At 40.4% G+C, this 20,016-nt stretch overlaps 1 protein-coding gene across 1 annotated transcript in view; it reads right to left on the minus strand.

Annotated features, from left to right (window-relative positions):
• Positions 1–329: 329 nt before the first annotated feature.
• EDNRA (endothelin receptor type A) overlaps positions 330–20,016 on the minus strand; it is a 55,534-nt gene continuing 35,847 nt past the window's right edge. The window contains exons 3-7 of the mRNA XM_024736223.1: positions 14,666–14,864; positions 10,315–10,467; positions 5,879–6,012; positions 5,111–5,219; positions 330–2,856 (exon numbers count right to left, since the gene is read on the minus strand). Coding sequence (XP_024591991.1) covers positions 2,716–2,856; positions 5,111–5,219; positions 5,879–6,012; positions 10,315–10,467; positions 14,666–14,864 — 736 coding nt within the window. The 3' untranslated portion in view covers positions 330–2,715. The remainder of the gene's footprint in view (positions 2,857–5,110; positions 5,220–5,878; positions 6,013–10,314; positions 10,468–14,665; positions 14,865–20,016) is intronic.

Below are 20,016 nucleotides of genomic sequence, written 5' to 3' on the forward strand. Positions count from 1 at the left end.
GTTTATTGTCCAACTCCTTCTTCTAGAACACAAGCTCCACGAGAGCAGGCATTTTGCCTGTTTTGTTCCCTGCTATATCCCCAATACCTAGGAGAACTCCTGGTGCATAGCAGATGCTCAGTAAAATTTGCAGGAAAGATGAAGGAAGGAATGAATGGGAGAGTTAAGTGTTCAATACAGCAAAGTTGGTTGAGAGTAGAGTACAATTAGGAAGCATCTGTTTGAAAGTAAAACTGCTCACCTGGCTATTACTAGGCAGAGGTTTGCGATAGGTATTGTGTAACAAACGTTTCCTACATAGAACTATATACAAATGAAGAGACACCTGCAAGGCTTCTGTAAACTTTTATTTTACATTTATGGGCCACTGCCAGTGCAGGGCCTTGGCTTCTGGCTCATTTCTACAGATATACTTGAAAAGATGTGATAAAGGTAGAAATTGGAAATATTCCTACTAGTCAACCACGGTCACTTACTGGTCCATAAACAAAATGCACATGGAAGCCTGTGTGGTTATTCAGAAATCTATGACTTTTTGAACTTGTGAAATGCATTTTTAATATGCAAGAGACAAAGCATCTTTAAAAAAAGACATCTGTCTAAACAAAATGGTGTGAACATATGGCTTACATTATAGGGATATATCACTGCATGTGACACACCAGTGGGCTAATGGAATTTGACTGCTAACACGTAAAGGAGCCCTGCAATTGGATGGCTGGAATCTGATATCATTTTATACATGACTGTGCTAAAATACAGCCCAAAGAATCGGCTGAGCTAATTTATTATCAGCAATCTTTCTGGCGAAGTCTGATAGAAACATCTGCCCACTTGTCAGTCTCATCACCACGCTGAGTTGGGAACTGGGACAATATAATACTTCAAATGTTAATGACTTTTGCTCCAGCACAGGAAAAAAATATAACCCCAAATACTGCTTTTTCCTAACCAACCAGCCAACGAAACAAAACCCCATTGTCTACCCATGGCTCATCCTTTTTCATGCTGCCTGCCACGTTCCATTTGTAATAGTAACACTGTCACAAGATTTATGAACACAGACAGATTAAAACTGACTGAGGCTGGTTGTCGAGAGGAACATCTACCTAGATTCCACTTAGAGTGTGTGCTTTGGCACAACTGCTGGGCATTAGTATTAGATTACATGAAGTCCATACAACCGTCCCACCACGTGCAAATACCACACCCACGAGTGCATTCCATAGAGACAATCACAGAAAAATTGGCTAAAAGAACTGTATGGTTGTTTATATATATATATATATATATGTTTACATACACACAGTAAAAGATTTTCTGCTGTACTCACAGTCTGTAAACATCGTGGAAAACGCCCAGCAGAAATCACTGTGGGCCTCTTGAAATGGTGACTATGTGAGGAGTTGGGGTGAGGGAGGTGTTTAGGTGCATACTGGAAATCCAGAGAACCTTAAGTTCATGGTGGCAATTATATTTCACTGACGTGATAAACTCAGCTGGCCTCTTTGAAATTATGTTTCCTATATTCCTATGTGAAAAAGGGAATGACCAAAAAAGTCTTACTGCCAGTTAACATTTTAAAAGCAATCAAGAGACTATGAGGTGATTTGTATACATATATATGTATATATGTATGTACATTTGCATACATATACACACGTATACATGTTACTAAAACCAAAAATAAACCTCAATGAAAATTTCCTAATCTTCTAAAAATACTCAGTCCCTTTCTCCTGGCTGTGCTTTGGACTTCTGTGCATTGCACTGAAAGTCTTGGGCATAGTTAAATGACACATACATTTAAATTTTAGTATATATTGATTTTACATAACATGCTTCCATTAAAAAAACTGGGCTCATGAAAAATAGAACTATTTCATTCAAGCATTATTTTTAAATTTAACATAAAAATATGCACAAGGTCTCCTGTAATGAAACACCATTAAAAAAGAAAATATAGATTCTTAAAAGTTGTTTGAATAGCAGCTATTAAACTGCCAAATGTGGATATTGGTCTGTGCTTTAAGTTCTTGTAAGCTCTTGCAGCTTGAGAATTTATGTTTTAAAAATAAGCCAGTGACATGAGAAACATTAACCTAATTGCTCACCTGAAGTCCATTTTATGTCTTCTTCTTTTTGGGGGGCAAAATATATGTAAATAAGCTCAAATCATCATTTGTATAGGCAACTATGCAGTTAAAAAATACTGGCACTGAATGACATTTCAAATAAAGGAGACTTAAACCCATACCATGTTTGGCCAGAAAAACAAAATTACTTTAAAAAAATAGAAAACCTTGTTATAATTTCTAAGCTTTTCATGGTGACCAGTTCTTACGGAACGTTCTACAGAACCGCCATGAAAGCTAGCCACGTACTCGAAAACTCTATTTTCATGCAAAGATAGTGTATATCCTTCTGGTTTAACTGAACAATCTCCTTTCCCCCACCAACTCCCACCATTTTTTAGGGCTGAATATATATATATATGCAGAATATGTAAATTAGATAAATCAAAGTAAGATTCGTTGAATTTGTGGGTATAAACCAGTCAACCCTTCAATGTTTTGGAAAACATTTTTCCAGGGGGTGGTACTGAGTTATGGGAGAAGGATGGAAGAAGAGATTTCTGGAGATGCAGTTGTTGTGTTGATTTTTTTTTTTCTCCAATAGTATTTGAAGTATATTGATGAATGTTCCTTAAGATGTTTAGTTTATACTGTCCTTGTGGCTGCTCCTCTCTGTGTTATGGTTGTTTTGTTCATGGTTCTTCCATTGGATGCTTGTTCCATTCATGGGGACTGAGGTCATCAGACTCTTGGACTGGTAACAGCAGCAGCAGAGGCAAGACTGGGAGAAGGAATAGACTCGAATTAAGACGAGGCTACCAGGGCTTCCCTGGTGGCACAGTGGTTAAGAATATGCCTGCCAATGCAGGGCACATGGGTTCGAGCCCTGGTCTGGGAAGGTCCCACATTCCGTGGAGCAGCTAAGCCTGTGCGCCACAACTACTGAGCCTATGCACCTAGAGCCCGTGCTCTGCAACAAGAGAGGTCACTGCAATGAGAAGCCCGCGCACCACAACGAAGAGCAGCTCCCGCTCACTGCAACTAGAGAAAGCCCACGCTCAGCAATGAAGACCCAACGCAGCCAAAAGTAATTAAAAAAAAAAAAAAAGATGAGGCCACCAACCTATTCCCTCTAGAACGTGGAGGCCTACCAACAAGGGGTGAATGTCTGTAGGCATTTGAGGACAGAGTGTGAGCCTTACTAGTAATGTAGGGTAGGGAGTTTGTAACCTCTAGGGAGAAGTTAAACAGTTTATTCTAGTGCAAAGCAACAGATCCCTTGTTTCTTGTTTTAATTTATTCACCAAGTCAAAGAGGAAGGGAAGGCAGTGTTGGTGGAGGGAGAGTGTTCAATGATTTGGGGTGGGCATGAGTGGAAAGGGCTGGGAGGGTCCTGGCATTTCATTTTTTAAAGTGTTTTTAAAAATCATTATTATTTAAAAAAAAATATCTGTTTATTTGGTTGTGCTGGGTCTTAGTTGCGGCACACAGGATCTTTCAGTTGCGGCATGTGGGAACTAGTTCCCCAAACAGGAGTTGAACCCAGGCCCCCTGCATTGGGAGTGTGGAGCCTTAGCCACTGGACCACCAGGGAAGTCTCCGGCCTGGCATTTCTTCAGTGTGTACCACCTACTTGGCTCTCTGCATTGGCCACCTCACCTGATGCTCTTAACAGCTTTTGGGGGTAGGTGCTCTTTTCCTCATTTTATGAATGAGAAGAGGGAGGCTTAGAGAGGATAATAAGAGGCAGAACTGAACTTAGAACCCAGGACTCTCTCTATTGGGCTCTTCCGCCTGAGTATGCTGCCTTTTTATGAAGATCAGTCAAAACTGTGTTTAATGTCTGAGGGTTTGCACCTTGATTTTTTCCCTTCCCCTCTAGTTAATGTGTAAACTAATTAGAAACTGATATTAACTCCAGATTACATCATGTGTCTGTTATGACCTGCATTTTAGTCAATCTTTCTTAGGGCAGAATCTTTCTTAGGGCATTTCATGACTTGTAAACATGACCCACTAGACTTCAAAAGTATGGCAACAAGAACTTCCACACCAGGTTTCATCGATTTCTATGATTTTTTAAAAAATATTTGTCTGTTTCCTTTTAGATTATAAGTTCCACAAGGGCAGTCGCTTGTGTTTTTCCTCTCTTCTATCCCTAATAATAAGAAGCTCGTACTGAGCACTCTGTTGTCTCAAGCACTTAACATATATTAACCCACTGCATTCCACCTTATGAGATAGATACAGTGAGCATCTGATTTTACAGATGAGCAAACTGAGGAAGCAGGAGGGGTACCACTTGGAACTGATAAGACAGTTAGCTAGTGCAGAGCTGTGATCTAAATCGAGATTGTTGGCTTCCAGATCCTGCACCCTTGAACTCTATGCTACTCTTTCTAATACGTACCATAAACTGAAGTTAAACATCCTGGCCAAAGATAACAGAATCCAGTTAGGATTAACTTTATGCTAAAATCATTCTAGGAACTGGAAAAATGACACCTCAATAAGAAGTGCTTGGAGCTTTGGGAGGACATGGGTTGGCTTAGCTATGGGGAACTTTGAAGAACGGAAGGAAATTGATTTCGAATTAAATTACATTAGTTCAGATCCATAAACATTTACTTTCCTTGAAAAGGCTATTATTAAGTGTACTATTAAATAGCGTTTAGCAAGAGATTTCTTAACAATGAGTTTATGTTTTGTTGAGATCATGAATAAGTTTTATCTATTCTGTTGGCCTAGAGCTCAAGTTGGAGTATTTCTTTTTAAAGCAGGACACTAAATTGGCATGTTATTAAGTTAGCTCTTTTTGCTTTAACCTCTGAATATGTTGTTGTCTGAATAGATATTGCTTTTCTGTTATGCTGACAACTTGACCCTCTTTCTGGGTAACAAAATGTGATTTTTCACTTCTCTACTGAAAAGTACAGCTAGTGAAAGTGATATTTACAACTGGAATGAACCATGCCTGTTGGTTACTTAATATACTCATTTGGTTGTTGTTAAAAAATGCTTGCAAAACGTCTTACCTGGAAACAATTTTTAAATTTCTTGCTCACAAAATATAGAGCTATTGGGTTTATACATGAATTCATGGTTGCCAAGTTAATACCGATGTAATCCATGAGCAGCAAGAAACTAGAGCAAAAGAAAATAGAGGAGATAGATTAGAACATGTTTTCAAATCTGCCAACTAGCATTTATCTCTAGAATAAGCATTTTTCTTGCCCAGAAGCCATTTCTTATAGGTGGCAGTCAGAATTTTTTTTTTTTTAAGTCCTTGTTTTTTCTGTTTTTGTTTTTTTTTTCTTCGGTACGCGGGCCTCCCACCGCCGTGGCCTCTCCCGCCGCGGAGCACAGGCCCCGGACGCGCAGGCCCAGCAGCCATGGGCCACGGGCCCAGCTGCTCCGCGGCATGTGGGATCCTTCCGGACCGGGGCACGAACCCACGTCCCCTGCATCGGCAGGCGGACTCCCAACCACTGCGCCACCAGGGAAGCCCTTAAGTCCTTGATTAAATGGTAATTTCAGTTCTGCAGAACATTTACACATATACCCAGCACTTGGTTAACCCAAACTATTATGCACAGCCCCAGGAGGGGAGCAGCAAAATTACTGATATGGCTTGCGCAAATTTTTGAGATCATTTGTGGGCTATGTCAGCTAAAGAAAAACAATCAACTTTGCAGTTTTAATTTTCAGGGCTATTGAAAATGTAGAGTAGGTGGTTTTGTAAAAGTCTTATAAATATGAAATCAGAGAAACTCCAGTTTCCTCCTGAGTACAGAGGATCATACCTAAGTAATTCACATCGGTTCGTGTCCATTTCATCATACACGGTTTTCTTCAAAATACGGCTTAAATGAAGAGGGAACCAGCACAGAGCGAAAATTACGACCAAACAGAAAACTGTTTTTGCCACTTCTCGACGCTAAAGGAAAATGAGAAAAAAAAAAAAAAAAGACAATAAGTTTAGTGTTTCTCTACTAGAGGAAAGAGCTACACAAAAGGAAGTAGTAAATTGGGGAAGAGTAAATGGAAGAAATGCCAGAGCAGCCTGCCCCTCACCATGCCTCCACCTCTTCAAGATTTGGAGTCCAGGGAATTCCCTGGAGATCCAGTATGTAGGACTCTGTGCTTCCACTGCAGGGGGCACAGGTTCCATCCCTGGTTGGGGAACTAAGATCCTTCACACAGCACAGTGTGGCCAGAAAAAAAAAAACAAAAAGAAAAGAAAAAGAAAACATTTGGAGTCTAATTTCTAAGCAAGGAGCTGCTAGTGATTCTTTTGGGGCAGCTGCCAGGAAGGATGTTGGTCTCAGGCTGGTCAACAGGGCCAAGACAGAGGTTCGATGGTGGGCAGAGGTGGAGACTGGCTGGGGTTGAGTCAATACCATGGCTGGGTCTGTGTGTGTGTGTATGTTGAATATGTGGGGTGAGGGTTAGTTAAAAGTCTCAATAGCAGTTAATTCAGCATTAATGACAGCATGGCAGTCAAGGTGACTGACCCTAGCATGATAAAAAATGGACAAATCTAGGGAATTCCCTGGTGGTCCAGTGGTTAGGATTGTGTACTTTCACTGCCGAGGGCTGGGTTCAATCCCTGGTTGGGGAACTAAGATCCTGCAAGCCGTGCAGCATGGGGGGAAAAAAAGGACAAGTCTAAAAAGATATTTGGAAAACAAAACAGGAGTAGGAAACAGAAAAGAAAAGGGAAGAACAACGTGTTTTCTCCATTTCTTGATCTTGGAGAAACCTGGCATTGGGATTTTTTTGCTTTTAAAATTCTTTCATTAATGACATGGGCATGTAGTTTCCAAGGATATATTGTTTACAAATAGAGGGATGAGGATAAAGGATTATCAGCAATGACGATTAGAAAAACTGGGACATGTTGACCCTGGCTTGACTCCAATGGCAGGTTTACATGCTTTGCGGTCTGCATAGGATCAGCAAAACCATAGGTTAAGAATTATCTGCAACCAGTCATTTGTGTGCATTGTACTTGAGTATTACAGGGCGTGCGTTTGGAAGCCCCACTGGGAATGTAAAATGCAACTTGTCTGTAACTGGAATCACTTAATGTCAAAATAAAACTGATTGAAAACAGGGTTTGGAAGGGTAATGCTGGTTCAACCTGAAGCATATAGTGTTAAGTATGGGAAGCCTACAATAAACCCACATGATTAATAGAGCCATTTAAAAAGATTTCAGGGCAGTTGTCACAAATTGTGGCTCTAGTCCCAAGAACTGGGAGTTCTTTAATCTTTCAGAGTTAGCTGGCTAGTTAGCTGGGCTATGACTTCAGAGAATGTATAAACTGAACGATGATTGAGAGAAATAAAGGATTCCTTTATTTATTAATCTACAGGAATGGGGGATCATTTTAAAGGGCCAATTTTGTATACACAGAAAGACAGTGTGCCCAGAAAAATAGAAAAGGAGGGTATTGGGGAGAGGTTACATCCCCTGTGCACATCCTCAAAGAGGATAACTTTTTAAAAGGTAATATTAATACGTTGCCATGACAGTCTGATGTTTGGTTAATCAATATCCATTCTTCTGTTTTCCTTGATTTTGTCATGGCAGCACGGGAGCCTGGCCTCCTCACCTGCGTAGTTCTTACCAATTACATTAAGTAGAAATCGTTGTGTGGAGTTTCTGGAAAAGTTACTTAAAAGTGGGGGATAGGACTTCCCTCGTGGTCCAGTGGTTAAGACTCTGCTCTTCCAGTGCATGGGACACGGGTTCATTCCCTGGTGGGGGAACTAAGATCCCACATGCCACGGGCCGTGGCCAAAAAAAACGTGGGGTATACTCCTTTGGCGCACACACACTAATGTGATCAGTGTTCTTCCCTTTCTTGTGCCTGGATAGAAGATATAATGGTAGAGCTATAGCGGCTGTCTTCCAATAAAAATGGAAAGGTCAGTACACCAGCAGAACCCTGGCTTCTGAGTTCCTTGACCACTGAGCCAATGACATCTGAACTTCTTGCCATGGGAGAAAAATAAACCCCTACTTGGTCTCCTCCCTGTTATTTTGGGTTTTCTGCTACCAGCATCCAAACACAATCCCTAACCAATAAAAGGTATTGTTGGTATAATGAAGAGAAATTTGAGAAAACCACACAAGAAGCAAGACCAAAAGCCATATTGATTATTGGACAGGGTGGCAGGGTCTTTCACTCTGAGCTAGCTTCCCTGCCATCCCACTTGAAGGCCTTCCAGCCAGGCTTGCTCTCCTGCTGTTAGAACCTGCTCTAGCTTTGAGTGAGACACGAGGGAATATCTATTGCATGGGGACCAAGTCTTGGGTTCTGATCTCCATTTGGTTGAGTCAATCTCTTAAACACCTGTATAATAAGGGTAATGCCTGTCCAGTTTATCTCACAGGGTGTTTGGAGGAATCAAATACCAAAAGGACATGGAAATGCTCTTTAAAAAATGCTATGAAAATGTGAAGCAGCAGCATCTTATTACCGCTCCCAATCCCCATTCAATTATTTTTAGAGCAGTTGCCACTCGTAGCTTAAATAGGCTCAATCGTGGTGCTTGTGCAAAAATCAACATTTTAAAGCACTGTTTTTCACAAATCTATTCTAATTAGTTATCTTCATTGCAAGAATGAGCCATAATAATTGCTTAATATGTTTCACATCTGGAGTACTTGAAACATTCATGCCTGGATGATGTCATACTAAAGTTTCTCAAGATAATTTTCCTGTTAAATTATAATAAAAGATAATAGCTACCATTTGTATAACATGTTAGATTTTATAAAGTATGTGTATGCACATTAATTCCTTTGATTCTCATAATAACACTGATTCATATATTATTATGTCCAATTTACAGATAGGGAGCTGACGCTCAAAAAAAATCCGTCCTCTAGCTGAAAAGTGTTGCCAATGAAGAATGATGCTTGTTGTATGGTCATCATACAGGGCAGATTTCCAGGCTCCATCAACAACTCACATTAACTTTTGGTGTGGTTCATCATCCTTATATACTTGTCTGTTGAAACTGAAAACTTACCCATAGTCCTAGTTTTACTCTTTGAATTAATATATATCAACATTTTCTGACTAAGCTATGAGTTGGGTTCTATTAGACACCGCACATGTATTAGGTCATCCCTTTGATGTATTATTATATACATTTCATTTAAAATTTTTAAGACTCAAAATTAAGTTGGTATTTGTACAGAAAAGTGCAGGTATTAATATATACATTTTCTGAAGAACTAGAAGTTCAGAGAGATCAAGAAATTTTCCCAGTGTCACAGAGCCAGCAAATATAAGCATCACAGTTTTATCTGTTCTGTTTTCTGCCTGGGAAGGACCAGTAGCGTCCTAATGACATGTTCAGATTTCTTCTAGAACTTTGAGCCCTCCAAAATGTGGCTTCTTATGTACCCAATCCCGTTTCCTATCATGAGTCTTACCTTAGATGTTGCTCTAATGAGGTCCATCTTTTTTTTTCCAGTTCCCCAAATGCATGGTGCCCATGCTGTGTTCTACTAGACCCCTGTCCACCCACCTGAAATGCCCCCTGTCCTCCTCTTCTTCCCCATGGAACCCATTTATCCTCCATGAACAGTTCAATCCCCCTCATACAATTTCTCCATGACTTTACTCATATCCTCCTTGGCTTTCTATAGCAAAGGCTACTTTTTACCACAACTTGTGATTCTATTTTCCAATTATTTCATGTTTGTGTTTTATTTCCACAACAAGACTGCAAAGCCTGCCCGTGGAGAAAGTCATATACTTCTTTTTTTGTCCTGGCACAATTCCAACCCCAGTTCAACGTACTGCTAATCACAAACACGCATGTTTGATACACTCTAGGCAAAATAAATGAATAGTTTCTCTCTGTTTGGGCCCTGCCCGCAGGGCCACCATACAGACAAACAAGACAGTATTTTTTTTTTTTTTTTGCTGTACGCGGGCCTCTCACTGTTGCGGCCTCTCCCAGACACGCAGGCCCAGCGGCCTTGGCTCACGGGCCCAGCCGCTCCACGGCACGTGGGATCCTCCCGGACCGGGGCACGAACCCGTGTCCCCTGCATTGGCAGGCGGACTCCCAACCACTGCACCACCAGGGAAGCCCTGACAGTATTTTTATATTTAGGAAATCAGGCTAAATCTGCGAAATATAGTATTCATAGGCCTTTTGTTGTCAAGGACAAAACAGTGTTAGCCACATCTTCACGATCTTATTAGATTTACCTGTTTCAGGTGTTCACTGAGGGCGATTCTCAGGCTGCCGTTCCTTCTGTTTAGCATCTCACAAGTCATGAGGGTGTAGAAGATTGCAGTGCACACCAGGGGCATGCAGAAGTAGAACCCAAACAGCCACCAGTCCTTAACATCTTGGTAGAACTGCAAAGAGAAGAGAAGGGAGAGAGGAAGAGGAGCATTATAATGAAAATTAGCTGTACAGCACCTCTGATGGCTTCAACATTTTCACGCTTGCAGATATGTTTGTATATTCATGCTCTCTGGTTGTGGTAATGGGCTTGGAGGTGGTAGTCAAAACAACAAAATTGGAAACTCCAGACATTATCTTGGCTTTATAATAGCACGCAAAGAAATTGCATTAAAAATTGTCCTGACAAACAGCGCTATTCACCATAGCCAAGACATAGAAGCAACCTAAATGTCCATTGACAGATGAATATACAATGGAATATTGCTCAGCCATAAAGAGAATGAAATAATGCCATTTGCAGCAACAAGGATGGACCTAGAGATTATCATACTAAGTAAAGTAAGTCCGAAAGAGAAAGACAAATATCATATGATCTCACATGTGGAATCTAAAATATGATACAAATGAACTTATCTATGAAACAGAAACAGATTCACAGACATAGAGAACAGACTTGTGGTTATCAAGGGAGGGGAGGGAGGGATGGATTAGGAGTTTGGGATTAGCAGATGCAAACTATTATATATAGAATGGATAAGCAATAAGGTCCTACTGTACAGCACAGGGAACTATATTCAATATCCTGTGATCAAACATAATGGAAAAGAATATGAAAAAGAGTGTATATATATGGATAACTGAATCACTTTGCTGTACAGCAGAAATTAACACAACATTGTAAATCGACTATACTTCAATAAAATAAATTTTAAAAATTATCCCAACAAAGATATTTTGAATAAACTGAAGTTGGTTTTAATTACACAGGGCAAGAGCCCTAATCAATAAAAAGAGCTCCCTTCCAAAGCTCATAAAACATGATTTTGAGACATACAGACTCTTATCTTTGTTGGTGATTCTCAACATTTTGCTAGTGCCTGGTTCACTTCTGACTATTGTGGTTAGAGTGTACTTAATGTGCCTATCTAGTTTGGAAACTGAGGGTTATGAATGGCTTATCTGTGGAGTTCCGGTTACTGGGCATTAACCCTTTGTCTGGTATGTCTGCTATGTGACCTCGCAGCCAGCCAGTTTGATCCATCAATAACTGTGCCCTTTCTCGCTCTCTTTTAATACTTACCACCTGGAAACTATTGAGGCCGTGTAGTTTATCTGAAGGCATACTGAGCATTATCTCCCTGAGGACAGGATTTGTAAATACCAGGATTACTCAGTTTTATGAGTTCTTGAAAGAGAAAATATAATACCCAATAAGAATGGAAATTAGAAAATTACATCTAAATTCTTCGTCCCACTAAATTAATCACCAGCTTGGGAAGAAATGCTGTTCCTTTTCTTATGCTGTTTCTCCAGATTGTTTATTTACTAAGGATAACACAGCCTCCTGTAATATCTCAGTTCCCACAGTAAAAAATAATCACACTGCTCTGTGAAAAACTGGAGAGTTTCTGAATATAGAAAGAGGCCCAGTGGGCTGCATTTATAACATGTCTATTAAAATATTCTGTAAATGGTTCCTGAGGAAAAGAAGTTCTGGGCAGGGGTTCTTAAATATTTTTATGCCATAGATCGCCTTCTGGTGTAGACTATAATTCTTTCTGAAGAATAATACTCTTATGTGCATGAAATAAAATATGTAAGATTACAATGGAAACCAATTACATCCAAACACAGATATCAAAATATGAAAAAGAAAGTTCTGATGTAGTAATATATGTGTTTATTAACAAATTAAATCACAGATCTAATGGTGGCTCTATCAGAATGTAGAAGCAATGATGAATGTAAATGATATTTCGAGATTATACAACTGTTATGTGGTATGAAATGTCTGTTATTTCTATTAGTGAAAAAATCATGGTACTGCTAAATACTACTGTGGTTTGTTGCCTACTTTCATATTAGAAGGAAAATTTCAGTTAGAAGTTAGTGAAAATAAACATGTAATTTCCTTTCCATTCAAGTTTACAAACCTCTGAATTCTAGCCTCAGGTTAAGTGCAGACTCCCAAAGGAGTTGGTTTATTCAAATCTGTTTATATAAATATATTCCTATTCACATCACACTGTAGAAAGATTTTAGTACTGAACTTAAAAAAACAAACAAAAAATCAGAAGGACTCTCTCTTCATTTAAGTGCAACACAAACACTCCTTGGAGGACCCCCTTCCTTTGTACCCCCTTCTTCTGGGTGCATTGCTGGCTGGGTGTGACTGCCTAGAAGCAGCTGCGGAGGGTCTGGAAGCTGACCCTACCTGGAGGGGACTGGATGGAGTTCCCTGCCCCTTCCATGGTAGAGGCCTGTTGAGAATGGGGTCACACATTTCTTTTGAACTGATGTCACCAGCAAGGGTGGGGAGGGACCTCCCTCCAGTCTAGGTTAGAGCAAAGTTGAGGAGGAAAGAGTGGAAAAAGAGGGGGAATCACATTAGAGAAAAAGAACAGGAGGGGAAAGAGAATCCTAAAACTTTAGACTTGGAATGAAATCTTCAAAATCATCAGTTCAAACTCATACCCTATACTGCAACCCTCCGGGCGCCCGCCAGCCACAACGCTCCCGCCAGCCTGAAGGGCAGCTACTCTTAGCTTCACCTCTAGAAAGGATATGCATCCTTGTGAAGAAACCCATTTCATTTTGTCCAGCTGGAATGGTCAGTAAGTTCCTCTTTTTTTTTTTTTGGCCACACTGCGCGGCTTGCGGGATCTTAGTTCCTTGACCAGGGATTGAACCCATGACTTCCGTGAGTGCTAATCACTGGACCGCCAGGAAATTCCCAGTGAGTTCCTTCTTATGTTGAGCCTCTTCTCTCTAATGCTTTAGTCAGGGTTTTCTAGATTGCTTATTCACACCGCCCAAATTCTGATAGCCTTCTACTACTTTGCTTTTCACTGTGGAGGTTGACTTCATAAAAAAGTCAGTGGATCAGCAGAAGACTTTAATTTTAAGGTTGCTAGTTTGGCTGTGTTCACGAGCACTTTTAATTTGAAACAAGAATTTCCAAGCAGGATAACTGGTCAACTGTAAAACCACTAATTGTGTGAATTTTCCATGGAAGGAAAACATACCTTAAGAGGTCTGTAAATGATTAAATGTGGAATCTGAACTGCATGAAACTTACATCAAAGTACTAAATTATGCTGATTTAAGAGAAATAGTTATTCTTGGTTTTCCTCCTCGTTCTACATGTGACTAGTTTTGCAGAGGAAATGTGCATTTTAAATGTGTTCCTAATACTCTCAGTTACGTAATTAAGCTTTTCAGAAACATTAATGCGGTCAGGTGTATTAAGCAACGATTGGATTTGTTACACTAAAATGCTTTTTTAAAAAGTTCTGCAAATGTATATTACTTGGGGCTTCCCTGGTGGCACAGTGGTTAAGAATCCGCCTGCCAGTGCAGGGGACACGGGTTCAAGCCCTGGTGCAGGAAGATCCCACATGCCGCGGAGCAACTAAGCCTGTGAGCCACAACTGCTGAGCCCACGTGCCACAACTACTGAAGCCCGCGCGCCTAGAGCCCATGCTCCGCAGCAAGAGAAGCCACTGCAACGAGAAGCCTGCGCACCACAACGAAGAGTAGCCCCTGCTCTCTGCACCTAGAGAAAGCCCGTGTGCAGCAATGAAGACCCAATGCAGCCAAAAATAAGTATTTTTTTAAAAAGAGAAAAGAATCCAAATAAAATAAAAATTTTAGAAAATTATTTATATATTAGACAGAATCTGTACTAACATAAGCACACATGAGAATGACTTCCTACTTTGAATTAGTAAGTCTGTCTTTAAAAACTGTGTGAGCAATGTGCATTTCCCCAAGTAACATCAAATAAGCATCAGCGTGTCTGTCAGATGGAAATTGTGCTGTACTCCTTATTATCAAAACAAATAGCACTACATGCATACACATCAATCTCTCTTTCTTAGTAAATCGGTTTCAGAATTCTGAGTTGTTTGGTGCAGAGCAATAGTTGTGTCTACAGTTGTGCTATAATACAAGAGTGAAAACAAAATAGTTGTTTTATTCAAGAAGCTAAGCCCTGGTTTAACATCTGCTTTTCATGCAATTAAAGAATATTTGACTGAACTAACAGAGTAAACCACACTCGGCAGCATAGAGATAGCAACAAATCTTGGTGATGGTAAATGAAGACCTTCTCCCCTCCCCAGTTAATTTCCTTTAAACTTTTCATACCTCCATGAATTTTGACGTGGCATTGAGCATACAGGTTTTGTGCTGTTCACCCTTGTATTCAAAGGGCACCATGACGAAGCCGATTGCTTCGGGGATGGCCAGGATAAAAGAAAGGATCCAGATGGAGACAATCTCAATGGCTGTGACCAAGGGAATCCCAATTCCCTGAACACGACTCCAGGAGGCAACTGCTCTGTACCTAAAAAAAAGGGGGTGATGACACCAAGTGGTTAGGAAATTTTAAGTTTATTTCAATTAAATGAAAATTATAAATGCTGGAAAGATCCTTCCTTTGGCCAGTGACCAACCATTAGCTTTTTAGGAATTTTCTGTGAGTCCTGGTGTGAAAAACAAGTGGGGCTATTAAAGGTTCTACCCATTTGGAGTTCAACTGGCTGGCAGGCCTGAGTCTGAGATCTTCACTTGGGGCCCATCGAAATCTACTGAGAATTTAGGATGTGGCAGCAGAGATGGGTGTGCTATGTTTATTAAGCTGGGGGGAAAATTGGATGATGGAAGGGGTAGTGAAAGCTGCTGGTACTTGTTATGGTAATGTCTTATTTCTGTTTCTATATTAAAAAAACTTGAAATATTATCTATGAAGTGGATCTAGATATCCTTAAGTGAGTAGTGACCATAGATATTCCATTGTTTTCTCCCTTCCTCTCCCCTCAAAATATGATCACAGTGGGCTTGTACCAGGTGGCTGTTTTAGTAAATAAATATTTCTAATAATTATATTTGAAAATGTCAAAGAATAACTATATCTCTCCCATATGACCCTGTGCTAGACTATATAAAACTGAGCTAAAGATAGCTTGGTTCCTAAACTTTAGGGTTTACAGTTTAATAGGAAAGAATGGTTCATACAGAAGCATAAGATATAAATATAACTGAACAATCATGCCAATCAAAGCACTAACTGGGGGACTTCCCTGGTGGCGCAGTGGTTAAGAATATGCCTGCCAATCCAGGGGATACCGGTTCGAGCCCTGGTCCGGGAGGATCCCACATGCCGCGGAGCAACTGAGCCCGTGCGCCACAACTACTGAGCCCGCGCTCTAGAGCCTGCGAGTCACAACTACTGAAGCCCGTGTGCCACAATTACTGAAGTCCATGCACCTAGAGCCCATGCTCTGCAACAGGAGAAGCCACCACAATGAGAAGCCCGCGCACCGCAAAGAAGAGTAGCCCCCGCTCACCGCAACTAGAGAAAGCTCGCGTGTAGCAACAAAGACCCAATGCAGCCAAAAATAAATGAATAAATACATTAAAAAAAAAGCACTAACTGGCATTAAGAAATTGTGTTTGCCTTATATTTTACCTTAATATTTTATGATAATAATCACATTTACATGTTAAGTATAAAGAAACTTTGGTTTCAGAAACTATGCTCTTTGACACGAGATGATGGTCTGGTGCTGCTTTCAGACTTACTATTAAGAAGGGACCTGTGGTACAATATTTTTGTGACTTCATTCTTGAAATTTTTGCTGCTGTTGTAATGGAAAGGAAACATTTTCTTTTAATAGCTTTCATTAGATAGTGCCAGAAAAAGGCTGTAAAACAGACCAAGGCGTTGAGACAGGTGCACATGGGTTTGCAGGCCAGGCAGCTTAATGGGAAAGATTAGTTAGCAGCGCCAAGGCAAGATACAAGCTACCCATAGCCACCAAAATGAGCCCCTATCATTTATAGTTAGTGTTCTGTCTCAGTACAACTAAAACGTACACCTGTGAAAACACAGCTCCTAGGAATTATGCTACCTGTTCTTCACTATAGATTAGAAACTATAGTTTTGGTATGCACGATGATGCCACGTGGCATATATACAGCACACTTTGCTGGAGAAATGTTTTGCAAAAGATTTTTAGGATAAATAAGATTGGTGTACACTAAGAATCTCTGAAAAAGTCCAGATTAGTTCAGAATGGAATAAAATACAGCTATGCAAACAGACCATGAAAATCCTTTTACGATGTAGCCAACACTGCATTTGAAAATTTATGGTTATTGCCAGTGGGATGAAGACTGCTATATATTCTGCTTTCTATTTCTGTTTACTTTTCTTTGCTGCCTTATTAGACTGGCAGCCTGATGTCCAGTAAAAGCTAAAAGGAACAGAGACAGAATGTCTATATCCCAAGGCTGTCAATGAGTTATATCTGTTTCTTCTCCCCTCCTCTTATCAGGAAAGGTGATGTAAATAAAACACTTTATCTCTTAAGAGAGAAAGCCAGATTTCTTAGGCAGGATTGGAGATAGAAGGTGGTTTAGTAAGAAAATGTGATCTACACGTTCTAATGATAAATATATTCACAGACCAGCTTCATTTTATAATGTGCCCATGAGTTCCCAGAATATGACCTATCTATAATCCAGTGTGAATTCAACATTTAAAAATAAATAGAAGTAATTTTTAGTGCCTAGTTGAGCAAATGATTCATAATCAGTCTGCTCCTTCATTAACCCACATGACTGAGAATTAGAATATTTACCATTTGTAATCACACTGATCTTAATAACATCTCCATGGGATGAGAAAACAACCATAAGAGCGGTTGTGATGCTGGAGGTGCAGAAATGTGTGGAAAATAAGAAATACTGGATGTTCCCCAAATGATTTCTATTTGGGTGATAATGACACAACAGATCATACACAATGTGTTCTCCTTACTAGGTGTGATTATGAACAGCCTGCCAACAAAAACTATTCCGGAAATAATCCCTCCTCTTTAAAATGCTTTCTTCACTTGGCTTTGACCACATTCTGCTAGTTTTCCTCCCGCTGATGGGATTGGCCACTCCATCTCATCTCCTTGGCTGGATCATGCCCATGCCTCAAATTCTTAGTGTTGGATTTCTCCTTGGTCCTCGCACCTCTTTTCTTTTCTATCTACACCCTCTCTCTTTGTGATCTCATCTAGTCTCATGGCTTTAGTATCATTTAAACTCTATATGCTGATAATTAATTCTCAAATTTATAACTCTAGCCTAGAGCCTCACCTCTAACTCTAGACTTGTATATCCACCTGCCTACTTGAGGTTTCCACTCGGATATCTAATAGGCACTGAAACTCACCCAAACCAGACTCCTGGTCTTCTTCCTTGCCCCCTTCCTTGCCTTCTCTCTAGTCGTTACCATCTCAGGCCCAGAACTTCGATGTTAGCCTTCCCTCCTCTTTTTCTCTTCCACCACACATCCAATTCTTTAGCAAACCTTGCAAACTCTTCCTTCAAAACGTATCCAGATGCAACCACTTCTCACCATCTCGCCAGTTACCACCTGCCTGGATTATTGTAATAGCTTCCTAACTGGTCTCCCTGTGTCCACTTCGCCCTCCTGCAGTTTGCCCTGAACGCAGCAACCGGGGTGAGCCTGTTAAAATGTAAGCCAATCATGTCACCCCTCTGCTCAGATCCCCCAGTGGGTTCCCACCCCAGTGGGAATGCCTACAGGTGTCCTCAGAGCCGCCTCCTCACTTCCTTCAGATCTTTATGCAATGGTGTCTTTTCACAGAGGCCTTCCCTGAATACCCTATTTAAAACTGCCAGATTCCCCTCCAGATGTACCCTGTCCCACTCAGCCTGATTATTTTTCTCCATAGCACTTACTACTATGGGACCAATCGAATATGTTACTTATTTATTTTGTTTATGGTCTATGTCCACCTCTCCCTTTTGAATATAAGCTCCATAGGGCAGACATCTTGCATGTTGGTCACAAGACCTACAACGATAGGTGCTGAATAAATATCTGTTGAATTAAGAATCTTTCTTTGTTCGTTTCCTTACCATGCATTTGTCTTTATTGGCCAAAGCCAATACACATTCCAAAGAGTTTCTTATTTTTCAAGCCAGCCCTGAATCAGGCAACAGATAAAGAGCTAATACTTTCAGAATCCTAGAACACAATAATTTAAAACCAAGCAGGACATCTGGGCTGAAATTTCTCCCTTTGTGTTCTCGTTGGGAACCTGAGGAGGGGTGTGTCACCAAGTCCTCTGCCTGGTCTCCAGTGAATGTGGGGCGCCTGGGCCAGGGCTCTGGTCTGCCAAGTCCCAGGGGAGTCTTTTCCCATGACACCACCGTGAACTCTGTCATGTGACATGCCAAAATACAAGAATAAATTACATGTTTTGTTTATGTAAAGATGTTTGTTACTGTATGTGTCTATAAATAGATTTTTACATGTTTTCAAGGCTAGAGGCATTAAATGCATGTCTTTCAATCTTTAAGGTACGATCTGGGAAACTCATTAAACTGAAAATAAATATTATTGAATGTACTTTAAAACAGTGTAAAAGAAAACTCCAATTCAAAAGATCACTTCAGCAAAATCTATTTTCATTTCTTCTTATTCTTTGCCCATTTCTATTCTCATAAGTGTAGTTTGAATATAATTATAATCTTCTCAGTTACAATTTTGTTTTTGGTTTTATTTGCTTTTCATGTTTCTACATAGGCATGGCATTTATTAATTTCAAAGCTACCCAGTATAACAAGATATTGATACAATTTACCTAAATCTTCCTCCTATGATCACATCATTTCTAGTGTTTCAAGGTTGTGAATAACATGCCTATAAATATGTTTGCATGTACAGATTTTTTTTCTTTTTGAATTATTTTCCTGGGTTAATTATGTTGAGTGAGATTACTAAATCAAGGGAATGAAAAAGTAGCTTAAGTACCTTTAAAAAATGTTTCTCCTAAGTGCCTGTCAATGCTTGCCTTCATTAAAATTTATTTTTTCTTCAGTTTTGCCACTTCCATAAGGTAAAGTGGCACTTATATCCTTATGTCTGCATATCTTTTTATTTTATTTTATTTTGCGGTACGTGGGCCTCTCACTGTTGCGGCCTCTCCTGTTGCAGAGCACAGGCTCCGGACGGGCAGGCTCAGCGGCCATGGCTCACGGGCCCAGCTGCTCCGCGGCATGTGGGATCTTCCCAGACCGGGGCACGAACCCGTGTCCCCTGCATCGGCAGGCGGACTCTCAACCACTGCGCCACCAGGGAAGCCCTGCACATCTTTAATTGAGAAAACGTGACCCTTTGTAATGTTTGTTTATGATTTGTGTCTCCTATGTGTTAGGCAGACCAATTGCCATACAGTGGTTTGGGAGCAAAATGCCAGCAGGAAGAACTTTAAAGAGAAGCCAGGTGAAGTGGATTAAAAGATAGCTGCAGGAAGGAAACCATAAACAAGACGAAAAGACAACCCTCAGAATGGGAGAAACTATCTGCAGATGAAGCGACTGACAGAGGGTTAATCTCCCAAATACACAAACGGCTCATGCAGCTCAGTATCAAAAAAACAAACAACCCAATCCAAAAGTGGGCAGAAGAC

Source organism: Neophocaena asiaeorientalis, unplaced genomic scaffold, assembly GCF_003031525.2.
Source record: "Neophocaena asiaeorientalis asiaeorientalis breed wild unplaced genomic scaffold, Neophocaena_asiaeorientalis_V1.1 scaffold7, whole genome shotgun sequence".
NCBI classification, from domain to species: domain Eukaryota; kingdom Metazoa; phylum Chordata; class Mammalia; order Artiodactyla; family Phocoenidae; genus Neophocaena; species Neophocaena asiaeorientalis.